Source organism: Vanacampus margaritifer, chromosome 12 (genome assembly GCF_051991255.1).
Source record: "Vanacampus margaritifer isolate UIUO_Vmar chromosome 12, RoL_Vmar_1.0, whole genome shotgun sequence".
Lineage (NCBI taxonomy): Eukaryota > Metazoa > Chordata > Actinopteri > Syngnathiformes > Syngnathidae > Vanacampus > Vanacampus margaritifer.
Window position 1 is genome coordinate 3,264,800 of NC_135443.1, and position 13,917 is coordinate 3,278,716.

At 42.3% G+C, this 13,917-nt stretch overlaps 2 protein-coding genes across 7 annotated transcripts; one reads left to right on the plus strand and one right to left on the minus strand.

Moving 5' to 3' along the window:
- Positions 1-84: 84 nt before the first annotated feature.
- Positions 85-10,109, plus strand: fam149b1 (family with sequence similarity 149 member B1). 6 transcript variants are annotated; one of them, XM_077581767.1, is made up of 15 exons: positions 85-534; positions 1,106-1,219; positions 1,510-1,654; positions 2,366-2,514; positions 2,927-3,076; positions 3,694-4,010; positions 4,087-4,229; positions 5,156-5,218; positions 5,553-5,662; positions 6,460-6,690; positions 7,285-7,408; positions 7,481-7,606; positions 7,680-7,761; positions 8,973-9,113; positions 9,774-10,109. In XM_077581767.1, exons 1-15 carry the CDS (start codon positions 488-490, stop codon positions 9,848-9,850), a joined length of 2,019 nt encoding a protein of 672 aa, XP_077437893.1. In that variant the 5' UTR covers positions 85-487; the 3' UTR covers positions 9,851-10,109. The 6 variants fall into 6 exon arrangements, with proteins under 6 accessions (XP_077437893.1, XP_077437894.1, XP_077437895.1 ...); XM_077581768.1 differs by having other exon boundaries at positions 5,556-5,662; XM_077581769.1 differs by having other exon boundaries at positions 5,159-5,218.
- A 500-nt stretch (positions 10,110-10,609) lies between these two features.
- Positions 10,610-12,990, minus strand: dnajc9 (DnaJ (Hsp40) homolog, subfamily C, member 9). Its single transcript, XM_077581775.1, has 5 exons — positions 12,660-12,990; positions 11,972-12,112; positions 11,621-11,875; positions 11,463-11,549; positions 10,610-10,901 (listed from the first exon to the last, which is right to left on the minus strand). The coding sequence occupies exons 1-5, from the start codon at positions 12,831-12,833 to the stop codon at positions 10,797-10,799; spliced, it is 762 nt and encodes a 253-aa protein (XP_077437901.1). The 5' UTR covers positions 12,834-12,990; the 3' UTR covers positions 10,610-10,796.
- Between the last annotated feature and the right edge of the window lie 927 nt (positions 12,991-13,917).

Below are 13,917 nucleotides of genomic sequence, written 5' to 3' on the forward strand. Positions count from 1 at the left end.
ACGGAAATATCTAACGATGGTAGACGGACATATTTTAGTGACACACCGTTGTTGATACAATGAATTCTGGGAGTTGTAGTCAACCGCATCCCATGCTGGGTTAAACCGGGCAGCGTAACCATGACAGCCGTGTTGTTGGCGGTGCTAACGTTAGTAGCTTTGGCGTTCACATAACGACGGATAGCGTAACATTAACCCGTTTAACGTGTAAAACGGCGAGATAGATTACTGTCAAACATACTTTTAAACGCAGCGATGACGGGCAAATAGTTTGTTTAGAAATAGCGACACTGCTTGTGTCGTGTTAGCAAAGCTGCAAAGTGTAGCTGCTACCTAACGTTCGTTGTCTTCCGCGTTCGGAAGCCAGGTTAGCGTTTGTGGAAATGTATGGTTTATTACTCCGCCGACGCGGCTCGCTGCGGGTTCAGGATGCGGGGACGAGGAGGCGAGGAGAGGGCTTGAATCCTTAGACACGGAGGGAAGGAGAATGATTTCACGTTACAACAGGAGACCTGTATCGCACAAGCTAGAGATGTAAGTAAGAAACATGACCAACGCAATGATAATATTGGTTGTAAGCAATAAGAGACATCGCCACTACGAACTATAAAATAAAATATATTGGTAAAGAAATCTAAATTAAGCATGAATATGGACAACAAAAGGCATGTTAAAATTATGGATGCTAACCTTGTATTATATAATTAGATTGGATGAGATCCTGGATTTACGACGAATCGAGGTCGAGTGAACTACAGGTTGCAAAGTGTCCTCACGTGGTACCACCGAACATAATGTTATTCATATTATTATCTTATACCTAAGGGCTAAAAGTTCATTTATTGTTTGTGTTTTTACACGTCTTTAAGTGCATAATAGTGAGGCTATGGCACAGTGAAGAATGTGTCGGAAGTATTTTTCATAAAGATGTATACTGTAATTATGACATTGTGATGACACTCTCTATGTGCCCTGTGATTGGATGACAGCCAGTAGAGTGTACCACGCTTGTCTTGCCTAAAGTCAGCAGGAATGGCCTCCACTATAGAAAATTGATATATATTCATGATACATAGTATTTAATGGATGTGTTTTTTTTGTGCAGCCGTGGCTTGTCTCGCAGCAGCCTCGACCACCATCCTCTCCCCGAAGAGACTGACCGCCAAACTCCTCAGTTCCCCCTCGATGACGTGGAGGAGGCCGTCTCCATCCTTAACAGGCGAGGCAGCCTCACTCTCTCTGCAGGGAATCAAACAAGTCAAGAGAGAGTTCTTGAAATGCGAAACGAGATCCACTTCTTAGATTAATTGATATCGTGTTGCCTCCTTCAGTTGTGCATCTTAAAGAATAACTAATGAAGACAGCTTGATAGAATATTCTATGACTTTGACATTTACCCTTTATTTTCCACTTGGAAACCATGTCTCTGATTATGTGATCAACTCCAAAACCCAGAATAGCCTAACTGTAAAATAATCCTCTTTTTTTTATATATATATATATTCATAGTTCCGAGACATCCGGTGCTTCCAGCCCCTCCGACTGTTCCACCGTCATCTCCGTGGACTCAAGCCGGTCCTGGTCGGGCATCCACAGCTCCACAGGCACCGGCGTATCCACAGAGAGGAGTTCTGTCTTTTCCTGGGGCTACGATGTAAGACCCCTCTTCCTCAGTATGTGATGTCATGAATTTTGTGACAGGCGAAAATCCTCAACTTTCATTCAAAGGCTAAAGCTGAGCTTCTTTGTTTGTTTCCTGCTTCTTTTAATACTCTGCGCCCGCTGGGTATTGTTTGTAGGGACAGTTGGTCCTGTAATTTTTTCTTTAAAGGGCTCAATATTTTATTTATTTTGTCTTCCTGCGGCTGTATGTCTTTGTTTGTGCCCATGTGGCATTGTCTGCATTCAAATTAGTTCAAACGGAAGGAGATAAGTAATATTGCTGAAAATTGCACAATGAAAACCATGCATTCATGGAGTTATTTTTTCCAAATTTGCTTATTTTATTTTATTATTTGCTTACTACAGAAGAATAATTTGGGTCATATATAAATAAATGTCATGATGTTATCAATTTGAGTATTTTTTTTTTGTGTACAAAATATTACTATCCGTAATTTTTTGTATATTTTTTTGTATATTTTTTTTATTTCATCAATATGTTTGTTCTTCCTTTCCCCGGATGATGATTTTTGTTATTATTATTATTGTGATTTTCCCTTCAATAACTACACAATTAGAAAACATACTGCACTGTGTAAACTGTCGACTGAAGATTAAAAGTTCCTCCACACTAACAAACAACAAACGAAAGCTCTTCTAGGTGGAGGTAATAACCGCCTTCTCCCATCGCTTGTCCCTGCAGGAGTTTGACAAGGCGGCTTCCCGCCAAGTGCAGCAAATGTTTGATGAGATCGACAAAGAGCTGTACGAGGGTAACGGCAGCGGAAGAGGGATACTCCCGGGGCTGCAGGAGGAGTGTCAGCAGTGGGCCACGCGCTTCCCTCATCTTCGGTTTGTCTCCCACCTAGAAAATTAAATAGCACTTACAGTCATTTCTGGACTATAAGGCGCACCTGACTATAAGCCACGCTAGCTAAATTTGGGGAATACTCGAGTTTGTTACACATATAAGCCGCACCGACTGTAAGCCGCAGGTGTTTTAATGTTCCCGCTACTTTTTTCCCCCATTATTAGGACGCAAATTGCCTCGCTCTTGTTCTGTCTCTCCTAGTGTATTTAGGCTCACTTGTTGTTGTTTTTGCTCTGCCTGATGCTCTTGCGCTTCCTTTATAGTGCGCCCCATTGTGATCTGATGGATAAGCCGCACCTTTGTATTAGCTGCAGGGTCGAGACTAGGAATTACTGTAATTTGTTAAAAGACGAGTTTGGCTGTTTTATTTTCTCTCGTGTTTGTGTAACGCAGGATCCTGGGCACTCAGTTGGTGTGTCCCAGTGATGAGGGCTTCCAGTGGTACGCTGCCTCGGGGACGATCGGCGGCAGCTCCAGTAGTAGCCCGTCAACATCCCAGGAGGCCTTCGGCAGGTCAAGTGAGAGTGATGACAACAATACAGAGTGAGTGTTCACTCTTATCTAGATCTTATTTAACTAAGGAAGTGTTCTGTATTTCTTGATCTGAACTCATTTGCTCCTAAAACGTTTGCGTATTTTTATGTTTTTTTTTTATGCTAGAGCATACAGAAGGCTTTTTTTATGCAGCCTCTGAACTGAAGAGAGCTTGATGAATGGCAGTTTTTACAAAAACGGCCAGCAGGTGGCAGCAGAGTATAAGAGATCAACCAGGGCCATGTTGAAAAAAAAGCTCATTTACCCACAGTTCTATACAGATTTGTGAATAATGATGAAACTTAGCTATAGTCTAATGCTAATTGCTGCAAAACAGAAACCAATAGAAATATACTTTTTTTCCTGATGAAAAAAATAGACTCTAATCTTTCTTTTGGTAGGTTGCAAGTTTTTATAGCAATAGAACATGATATTCTGCGGGCCTTGCAAAATCAGTCAAAATCCAGTATAACAGCTGGGAGCGAAGGAGATTGCTTCATTGAAAATGGCTGGGACTCACTGAGTTAAGAATATTTTGACAAATGCACATCAAAAACATGTTATTAATGCACTTGCTAGCTGTATAAAAATGTGGAAAAAATGTCTTCATTTTTGTGGGTTCTAAGGTTGAACGTGCTGGGTCGGAGCGCGGCGCTGCTCAAGTCCAACTCAGCAGAACTAAACGGGCCATTAATGGCCTCAGAGGACCCCAGGCCCAGAGTAATCGAGGTGGAGGGCCACATGGAGGAGTACCTGGCCTTCGACCGCATCAGCCTGGATGACGAAAAGGAGGCATGCCCGAGGCATCGCTGCATGCCTCCCATTTCGCCCTACAGGTGTCGGCGTCAGGCAGTGCTCGACCATTTATTCGACGACGTGTGGCAGCAGCTGGTGGGCTGCATGAGCGAGCTGGTCCACCGCCAGTGGGAACATCGCACCTCCAGTATGCCCGCCTCCTCTCTGTGTTTGACTTTATTCCAACCAATAGAGATGATTGGTGGAACTTGTGTGATTGGCAGGTGGTGAAAAGCCTTCTGGGAACTTGAGTCCAGTGCCGCAGAATTCCTTCACGTGGTTTTCCGCACTTCCAAGCATGTTGCCTAAACTTGGCCAGAGCCATGCGCTGGCTCCGCCTCCACTCGCCCCTGGCTTGCCCTTCCAGGTAAACGCAGCCTGCATTTAAATAGCAATGTGAAAGCTGATAGGCAAGCGAATCATCAAACATGTTTAAATATGTGTGTGTGAATGCTGGTACTTTATATTTATTTTGTATCTCCATCACTTAGGTGTTCAAACTGAATCGGGGGGAAAAAATAACGTAAAATCCACACACACCCATGTACAGTTAATATGCCCCCCAAAATCACCCTTAAAAAGCATTTTTTACTCTACTTGCAGGGATGTGATTTTTCCGCTAATTCGCGGAATTCCGCTTTTTTTATCCCCCCCCCCCAAAAAAAAGCGATTTTTTTTTTTTTTTTTTTTTTTTTTTTTTTTGTAGTTCATTGTGTATGCACATGACTCCGACAGATAACATATTCTGCTATAACAAAGACATTTGTGGTATGCTCTAATATGAGTTACTTTTCATTTGGTCATGATATAATTATTTGTTCATGCTTCCCCCCCCCACTGGGCACTGCCCTGGACCTAGCTGGGTGCCAGCGGCCCCCAGACCCCCGGCTAAATTTTCAGATAATTTCACTTTGGTCAAATCACATCCCTGTACTTGTGTCCAAAAATGTTTACATCATAAGCCTTGAGTTGACATCTCCGCAACTAGCGTCCCGTTAAATTGTACATGTAGACAAACCACCATTTTGCACTCACATTCACACCCATGGGCAATTTAATGACCCTAAAAGAAGAATATTTTGGGGGAGGAAACAAAAGCACCAAACAAGCTTGGAACGAAATTACATCTGCGTCATTTTTTTTTCCAGTCCTGTTTGCTCCCAAATTCATGAACTTGAATCACTGTTTCCTCTCCTCCGACCTTGTCATCTACATCTGCTTCCTTCCTTCTTTCGTTTTCCCGTTACCTTCTTCACGACTACCCGCTGTCTCTCTCCGGCCACTCGCTTAAAGAAGTCAAGGGGCTCAAAGTACAAGTCTCACCGGAAGCCCCAAAAGCAGAAAAGGCCGCCCAGTGTATGTAAACTCGATGGCGGCGTGCTGCCATTCCGGCTCCTCGTTTTTTTTTTTAGTTCTAGATGGAATGTGCTTGTATGTGCCCATTAACCCTAAAGCAGTTCATGAATTAACTGTAGCTTACTGCCTTCTTGTGTGTCCTGAGAATGCTCTTTTTTTTTCAAAGTCTTGTGAATGTTGTTTTTGTTGGTGGCGGCAGCTGCACGATAATTAACTGAGAAGATGCTGGATGGATTGTTGACATTTAAACGACTAACCATCGGGGGGGGCGCCATAAAGTAGAGTTCCATAGTAGTCATCCGTGATCTTTATAGTTTGTTCTGGCCTCTCTCAGCAGGCCGCAAGGGTCTCGATCGGAGCCACCCAGCAGAACCTCAACGACCTCATCATGATCCACAGCATCCCGCTGCAACAGAGGAACCTGGCCGCGCTCGACAGAACTCAGTGAGAATGACAGTGATCTACATTGGGACCGAAACCCTACCATGAATATCGGAAAACTGCCCCCACAAAATGGTTGTTCTGAGGGCCATTATAAAAAGTCATTCATTGGATTTTGCTCAATTTAAGACCTTAAATAGCATTAAGAAGCATTAAAATTTTAAATACACTTGTTGTTCATGCTTTATTTAGGAGTCACTATAACACATTATTTAAAAATGTATTTGTGGGGACTGGTAACAAGTTGTGATTTCCGATGAACAAAGTGGCCACAAGGTGCTTCATGTTCCAAAAACCAATTGCTCTGAATTTGAAAAGAAAAATGTAGTGTTCCTGTCACAAACAAACCCAACATGTTTCACACTCTTTTAACCATAACTGTTAACTGTCACATTTGTATTTGGTAACCATATTCGTAAATTTTATTTTAACCAGCAAGAGTATGAAAAACTTGGAAAAGAATATTTTATTGTACATTTAGAACAGATATAAAGTGTGATTAATCGCAAGTTAACTCCGATTATTTACGGTAAAAAATTGTAATCAACTGACAGTCCTAATACGTAAGTATTTGTGCTTAAGTATTTACATATATGTATATTGAGTACGACGTGGGCATTAAATACGTTTTAAGTCGCGTTAAAAAGCATCTTACAACGTTATCCTTCAAAATAAAAGGCTTCCAGTTATTTGATTTTGAAACAGAGGACGCGTTCCCCCTAACAAAAACATGAATTTGCGACTTGCCTTCTCGAACCTTCTCATTTGGCTTCTCCTCTTTTCTTTCATCCAATGCGCAGGGAGCCTGAGGAGCGCGGTACCCTCAGACCGGCTTCCGGTACGGCCCCCGCCGGCAAAACCCGCCCTCGCCCTCGGGTCCTGGAACAGAGTTCGTCCTCGCTGACCCGCCCGCCGCAGTCAGCCCGCCGCAGAAACCTGGCCCCGCGCACGCTCCAGCCACTCGTCCCCAGCTTGAGTCAGTTCAGCACGGCCGGCGGGTCCATGGATGACGTCATCCGGGGCACACGGCTGTGAGTCGGCTCACTCGCATTCATAGATCAGTGTGGTACCTTGCAGAATTCTAATCACTCGTACATCACGCTGCTTGCCAACGGATCCTGAAGGAAACATTGAATAATGCTAGAAAAAGTACCATTTCTGCAGAAATTGCGCGGGAATGCTAATAAAAGCTGAATGCATGTGGAATGCTTATATAGTAAATGTAAAGATAAGTTATGTGAAAATGACTAATTGTAGTTGGATGATAAATACATTTTTAAAAAGAAAAAAAACTGCATTAATGCTAAGGAGCTTCAAGTGGGAATTGATCCTCGCGTTTTCCTGGTTAACTGTCCGTCCTATTGAAAATGAATGGGGAAAAGTTGATATTTAACGTTAAATTGTGTGAATACTGTAAGTAATGTGGAATCAGACGATGAATGCCCAGGATGGTGCGAATTTTTGAAGCAAGTTGAAATTTGATTGGTGTAAATCGGAAGTATTATGTGGGTGGTGTTACACGGCGAAAAAGTGTGGAGGATAAAAATCACAATAACGTCGGAATCATTCCCACAATAAGGATTGTTTGCTGTATTTACATAATTTTTTTGTATATCCCTCCAAAGACCCACGGCCAGCGACCGGCTGACGTCTCCGTTGTTTGCACTGAGCAGGAACACGCTCCTGCCGCCGATCGGTGCCGGAGACACAGAGTCGTCGCTTTTGGGACAGCAGTCCAAACCTGCTCAGGTAGCAAAACGTCACGCTTGACTTTTCAGACTATCAACTCCTAAAGACTTTTGTTCCCTTCCTTCCCACCAGCGCCACAAAGGCCCATCCAGCCGGGCCCACAGTGCCCTAAACGACGAGGTCGCTAGTTCAATTCCCAGGGATCGCCTTTACCCGTTGGACGTCTTCTCCCGGCCGAACACCACACACACATACAGGGTAAGTTATGTTTTTTTGCGGACACGTTCATTCCCACATGCGGTGCGGTTTGAGCTCTGATCTCGCCCCTCAGTCCGACACTCCTTACCGGCGCTCCTTCACTGTGCTGGACAACATCGGACAGGGGAGGCCTGGCAGAGCCTCGGTAGCCACAGGTGGGACACACTGAAGATGAAAAAATATCAAGTCAGACCGACTGGAAGGTCAAAAAATCCTAATTTAGATCAGTGTCAAATTGTACACTATGGGGGTTTTTCAGGGTCGATACCAATTATTATTAATCAAGGACACCGATAACCGATATTTGGAGATGATATTCATTTTTACGAAAAGGGAAAATATTGGTATCAAAATTTAAAAAAAAAATACAAACTACAGCTCTCAAATTTTGAATATTTTTTAAGCAATATGTTTATTGAACAACTTTTAGGGTTCGTAAAATGTTGGAGTTAAAAAAATAAAATCTTAGTCAACAGACTCTTTTAAGATCTAACAAAAAGTTCCAGGATTTCCCAGGGGCAGTAACATCTTTTCAAAAGTTAAATAAAAACTTAAACAAGTAAATACCTCTCTATTGTTTTCCACAATAAATAAAGTATTCCAAAATTTCAAAATACTGTATCTGAAGTATTATATTTTTCTTATCTTAGTTTTAAGTTCCCAGGGTCAGCAGCATCTCTGAAGATTTAAACAATTAGTTCCCTGAAGTTAACACTTTAAAAAAAAAAAAAAAACTCATTCACTCCCAGCCATTTTCACTGAAGCAATCCCGGTCGCTCCCGGCTGTTTTACTGGATTTTGAATGATTTTGTAAGGCCCACAGAATATTGTGTTCTATTGCTATAAAAACACGGAACCTACCAAAAGAAAGATTAGAGTCTCTTCTTTCATCAGAAAAAAAAAGTATATTTCTATTTGTTTCCGTTTTGCAGCAATTAGCATTAAAATATAGCTACGTTTCATCATTATTCACAAATCTGTATAGAACTGTGGGTAAATTAGCTTTTTTTTCAACATGGCCCTGGTTGATCTTTTATACAACCTTAAACGAACCCTAATGAAAAATCGTCCGCTACCTTTGTAAACGTTCGCCCCTCCGTGGGAGACGGGCTTTAGACAAGATGGAGGGAATTATGAGCAGTCCCAAATAGCAGTCAATGTTAGCCCAAAACCTCTAGCCTTCTACTCGAAAGAAAATAATGTCAGGAAACGGCTAACAGCTAAACTTTGTGTAGCGTTAATTAGAGGCACTTTCATTCCGAAAACAGCCACATGTCAGTTCCGAGAGGGTGCGCAAACTTGTGCAAGCGCGTTGCAGGAGCCAACATCCAGGAGATTTGTAACGTTCTCTCGTTGCTTCGCCAAGACTCCCTCGGGATCGGCGTGACCGGCGTCAGCCTTGGGATCGGCAGCTCGTCTTTCCTGGACTCGTTTTCGCACCACCCCCTGGGACGCTGGCCAATCAGGGACGAGGACGAGGGGACGGACTTTCAAGCTTTGCACCCAGGTAAGTAGACTGAAAGGGGGGGGGGGGGAATCACTGTTAACTCATTCATTGCCATTGACGGTTATAGACCGTTGTAAACTATTTCTATTAGTTTAACATTTTTTTCTACTTTTGTTAAGAAGAGTATAAAAACCTAGATTTTTTTATTGTACATTTAGAAAATATATAAAATTCGTGTTTAATCGTGAGTCATGCAATTAATTACGATTAAAAATTTCAATCGCCTCATGCTTCTAATTTTTAAAAAATCGTTTCTATTTTTTTTTAAATCACGTCAAGCGATTACATTTTTTAAAATTGTAATCACATGACTTCAATAGTTAACTCACGATTAATCCTAAATTTTATATCTGTTCTAAATGTACAATACTTTTTTTCCAGGTTTTCATACTCTTGTTAACAAAAGTGGAAAAAATGTCAAAGTAATAGAAATAGTTCAAATGAATTTTTGACGTCAAGAGCCGTCAATGGCAGTGAATGAGTTTGAAGGTACCTGGAGTGTTTTGTTGGCCTCTTTTAAACTTTTCTGGCAGTTGAATTCTATGACATTTACAACAATACTGTAACAAGTAAATGTCAATCAATTTAAATTCTATCCAAAACAAAAAATACGTTTCAACCCTAATATAACAAATAACTGCAGTGTTTCCTGTCTTGTAGCGCCACTGGTGCCCGTGTCCGGCCCACCTCGGCCTCGGGGCGGCATCTCATCCAGACCCAGCAGACCGGGACTGTAGCTGGTGGCTTCCAAACGTCTCCATGCACTTTAGCCATTCTTCGTTATACACAGCACAGTAAAGCGCCCACACGTTTTTTTTTCTCTTTTACTGAAATGTTTCATACTATTATTACGCAGCTTCGTTAAAAGTCTATTTTTGTATTTCAAACCAGCTTTTGCGGCTGCCAAAAGAAGAACACTCTGAGCTGGTGATCGTGTGCTTATTTTAATGTAACATCTGCTCTCATCGAAGTAGACAAGAACACAAGTCAGCGAGACCGAATTGTCAATTTTTCGGGCTGCATTTTCTAAAAACACTCCAAAAAAAGTCACCAAATGTTGACATCTTAATTTTTAAGATATGGAACCCCACACGACAGGGAAAACTATCAGCACAGTACAGTAGCACACCACACACGTCACATCCACTCACAAACCAGATGTCTATTCTGTTGTAGTACCAAGACTGACCTGTGAGAGGCAAAATGGTGCCATATGGCATCCAGACTACCAAATAAAGCAAAAAAAAAAAAAAGAAGAGTTGTGACAAATTCGGCCTAATGTTTGTACCCCACTGACCTGAATATATGGCTTGATAGCCCATACATGCTTGTCTCAAATGTTCTCCAGTTTCCATACTGTAAACGTATAGGATCGTATGCCAAGAAATATTTCTTGGGAGGAGCAATATGGCGGCCTCAAAAGTCTTGGCCCATCGGCTATCCGGTCATATATTCAGGTCAGCTTTAAGTGTAGAAAACAACTCAACCAATGCAAGTGATGTACAAGAATATTAACTTTATTGTCCTCTGATGACATTCACAACATAAAATGCACTTTTATTAAGGAACATTAACATAATCAAGCGATGAAGATAATATGGCGTAACTCAAGTCCAACAATCACTCAACCTGGAACTGGTGGAGAAACGAAAACATCCATAACTTATTGAGTCCAAATGTTCCTCACTTCTTTGCCCTCTTTGAGGATTTTCCACCTTTCTTGGAGTACTTGGCCTCCAAGTCGGATAGAAAGCTATTGAAGTTCTGCTCCCTGGATGCGTGTCTTTGCTGCAGAATAACAACAAAAGAAGGTTCATTCATGTAAAAATCAAGCAACGGAAACATTAGGGGTGGGAATCTTTGAATGTCTCACGATTCGATTCCAATTTTTGGGCCCACGATTCGATTCAGAATCGATTTTTGATTAAGAACGAGTTTTTATTCAAAATGATTTTTGCTTCAATCTATAGATGTGCAAGGAATTGTAATGATCTACTCCAGTCTGACTCGCTAACGCTAATTAGCGCGCTACTCGCGGCACTTATCACTCAAAAGAACGGCTCCACACTGCAAAAAAAACTTGATTGTGACTTTTTCCTTTTCCTCTCTAATGTGGCTACAACTTAACAGTGTATTAGACCGCGTGGAACCACACTGCCCCTCATGAAGAGCGCTCCAAATAAAGGCACACACAGACAAAAGGCAAAACACAGTATAAAATAAATTATATAAAATCGATTTTGGGACATTTCAAATCGATTCTGAATCGTACTAAATGAGAATCGCGATTCTTATGAGAATCAATTTTTTGGCACACCCCCAGTAAACATGTACAAATTTGTTTCCTACCTTAATCATCGTCATGAGGCTGTCGTCCTCCTGGCCGAGCCCCATTTCCTTCTGCATCTCTTCTGCTTCTTTACGCTCTCTGTCCGCCTGGAGTGGAAATCACAATTAGGATATTGGATGTGAATTCCTGTGTGTGAGTGTGTTGGCGTCACTCTGACCCTCTTCCTGCGAGCCCTCTTCTTCTTGCCGCTCTCCTGCGCGAAGGCGGGGAATTCTTCCACCTCCCCGTTCTTGATAGCGGCCCAGATGATGTCCGCCAGCCTGGGCTCGTCCTCCTGGGAGCCGCACAGTACACAGGTCAGAATGACGTCCATGTCTCCCTGGTGCTTCACGTATAACTGCAGTAAGTCCTTCCTCTCCTCGTCGGAGCTTCTGTATTGCTTCTCAAAATCGATGATGTCCTGCTTGGTGATCTAGAGGACGGACAGACCAGATTGATACCGTGTAGAAAAGACCATCTGTCAACAGCCTGACATCTTGGGTCCACCGTGATGAATTTCAACCCGTACCCTGGGGAAGAGCAGCCTCCAGTAGTCCTCCCAGCAGCGATCCTGACTCAAAGAATCCGACTCCTCATCCACAACACCCTGCTCGTCGTATACGGCTCGCTGTTCCTTGTCGCTCAGCACTGCATACAACTTGCCCAACACCTGCGGAAGATCACGTTTTCGAATAGGAGGTGAGAATCAAGTTTTAAGGATGTCTTTAATCCATTAGTTCCAGTTATCGATTTGGTCCTATTGTAATGCTGTGCACACTAATGGGTACTGCTCACTTTTGATGGACGCTCACAACATTATAATGGGAGTGCTCTACCACAAAATTAATTGTAAAAATAAAATAGAAAGCAAGGAGGGGAAATGTTAAGAGCGAGATGCGAACCTGCGGTTTATGGTAATCGCTCTAACATTATTCCACAAGCTAATGCACATTTACGGCGCAGTATTTGTACTGCGTTCTCTCGCGATTCACGGCAAAATAACGTTAGGTGGAGAGTTGCTAGTCACAGCAAAATATCCACTTTGAGTTTGTTTGCTGTGTACCTTGAGATTTCTCTGTCGTACAAAACAAACACTGCCGTCTCAGCGTTCCGTTTAACCGCTGGATCAAATATCAAATTAGAGGAGATCGCCATTAACAGCAATCTTTCTTGTCACTACACGTAGCTGCCTGTGGCTAACGGCTGCTAGCAGTTACCTGGAACTTCTCAGTGGCCTGCGGGTCATCGGGGGCCCTGTCCGGGTGAACCTTTAGCGACACTTTGTAGTAGCTCCTGCGGATCTCCGCCTCGGTCGCCTCTTTGGTGATGCCCAGCACCTCGTACAGGTTCGCCGTTTTGAACAGCTCTTGGCACTGGTCGAGCAAACCCATCGTGCCGTTGCTTCGCTTTGCCTTTTCCCGACGTTAATTTTTTAATTTGTTTTATTATTAACCAGGCCAGTCGGTACCGATTTGCTTTTGTTGCCGCTTGATAGTTTTGGCGCGTTGGCTTGTCGCACACGTCCGGATATGCACGAACGAGCTGACGTCATATTCAAACGTAGTGTTCTATTGGTTACAGGGACGTCTGACGTCACACAAACGCGACAGACCTTGTTGTGACAGGATTCTTGTTAGGATAGAGAGACAGAAAACGTCCTGATAAATCCAAATTATTCAAGGTTCGTATTCATGTAACATTTGATATGTATCTTTTATTACTCCTCGGCAACTTATACTAATGATATTACTGTAATAGATAGATGGATAGATAGAAGTTATTACTTTTCTCCAGTCAAATTAGATCATGGACAGAATACTGATGATATTACAACAATCTTAACACTTACCTGCCATCTTCTATGCTCACAGCTGCTCGGGGACAATATTTGGGGTATTGATATTAATTGTATTCAGTCCACGCGTGGGTTTCAACAAAAAGTGAATGAAATCTAATTTTAATAGACCAATTTTACGTTTGTAAACAAACCAGGGTCCTTCCGAGTGGTAGAAATTGATTGACTGCTTCTGTGCTACAAAGGCAAAAACATGGATGTGCTGCTAGATCTATACCAAAAAGTCTAGAAAGTAAAAACCCTACCAGCTTGGCTTTAGCCACAGCTGCTTCTACTTAATTGATCTTGTTTACCTGCCTGTTGAGTAGAAGCACGTGTGGATAAAGGCAAACAGGCCGTTTTTACTTTCTGACCTGGAGTTGACACCTCCGCTCACATGTATGTATAAAATGTTGATCGAGTCGAATTTGAGTAATTTATACAAACAAAATGTCAGCGCTAGTATGGATTTTTTTTTTCAATTCAATCAATTTCACTGTCAAAGGGAACTTATGATGCTGATAATGTCTATTGTAAATTTATAGCAAGAATATAGAGATACCCCGGTATTTATTGGTGCGTTTGAAGCAGCACAACAATACATCAACGACAATGAGGCTATAGTCACAAGTAGTTTTTTT

Bases quoted from the DNA above. Each gene is read 5' to 3' on its own strand.
- fam149b1 (XM_077581767.1), top strand. From the start codon at position 488: ATGATTTCACGTTACAACAGGAGACCTGTATCGCACAAGCTAGAGAT. The intron at 2,515-2,926 runs GTTTGTCTCCCA...TGTGTAACGCAG, and splicing joins ACGCGCTTCCCTCATCTTCG to GATCCTGGGCACTCAGTTGG. The intron at 7,409-7,480 runs GTAGCAAAACGT...CCTTCCCACCAG, and splicing joins AGCAGTCCAAACCTGCTCAG to CGCCACAAAGGCCCATCCAG.
- dnajc9 (XM_077581775.1), bottom strand. From the start codon at position 12,833: ATGGGTTTGCTCGACCAGTGCCAAGAGCTGTTCAAAACGGCGAACCTG. The intron at 12,113-12,659 runs GTAACTGCTAGC...GATCTTCCGCAG, and splicing joins AGGCCACTGAGAAGTTCCAG to GTGTTGGGCAAGTTGTATGC. The intron at 10,902-11,462 runs GTAGGAAACAAA...GTTATTCTGCAG, and splicing joins GCCTCATGACGATGATTAAG to CAAAGACACGCATCCAGGGA.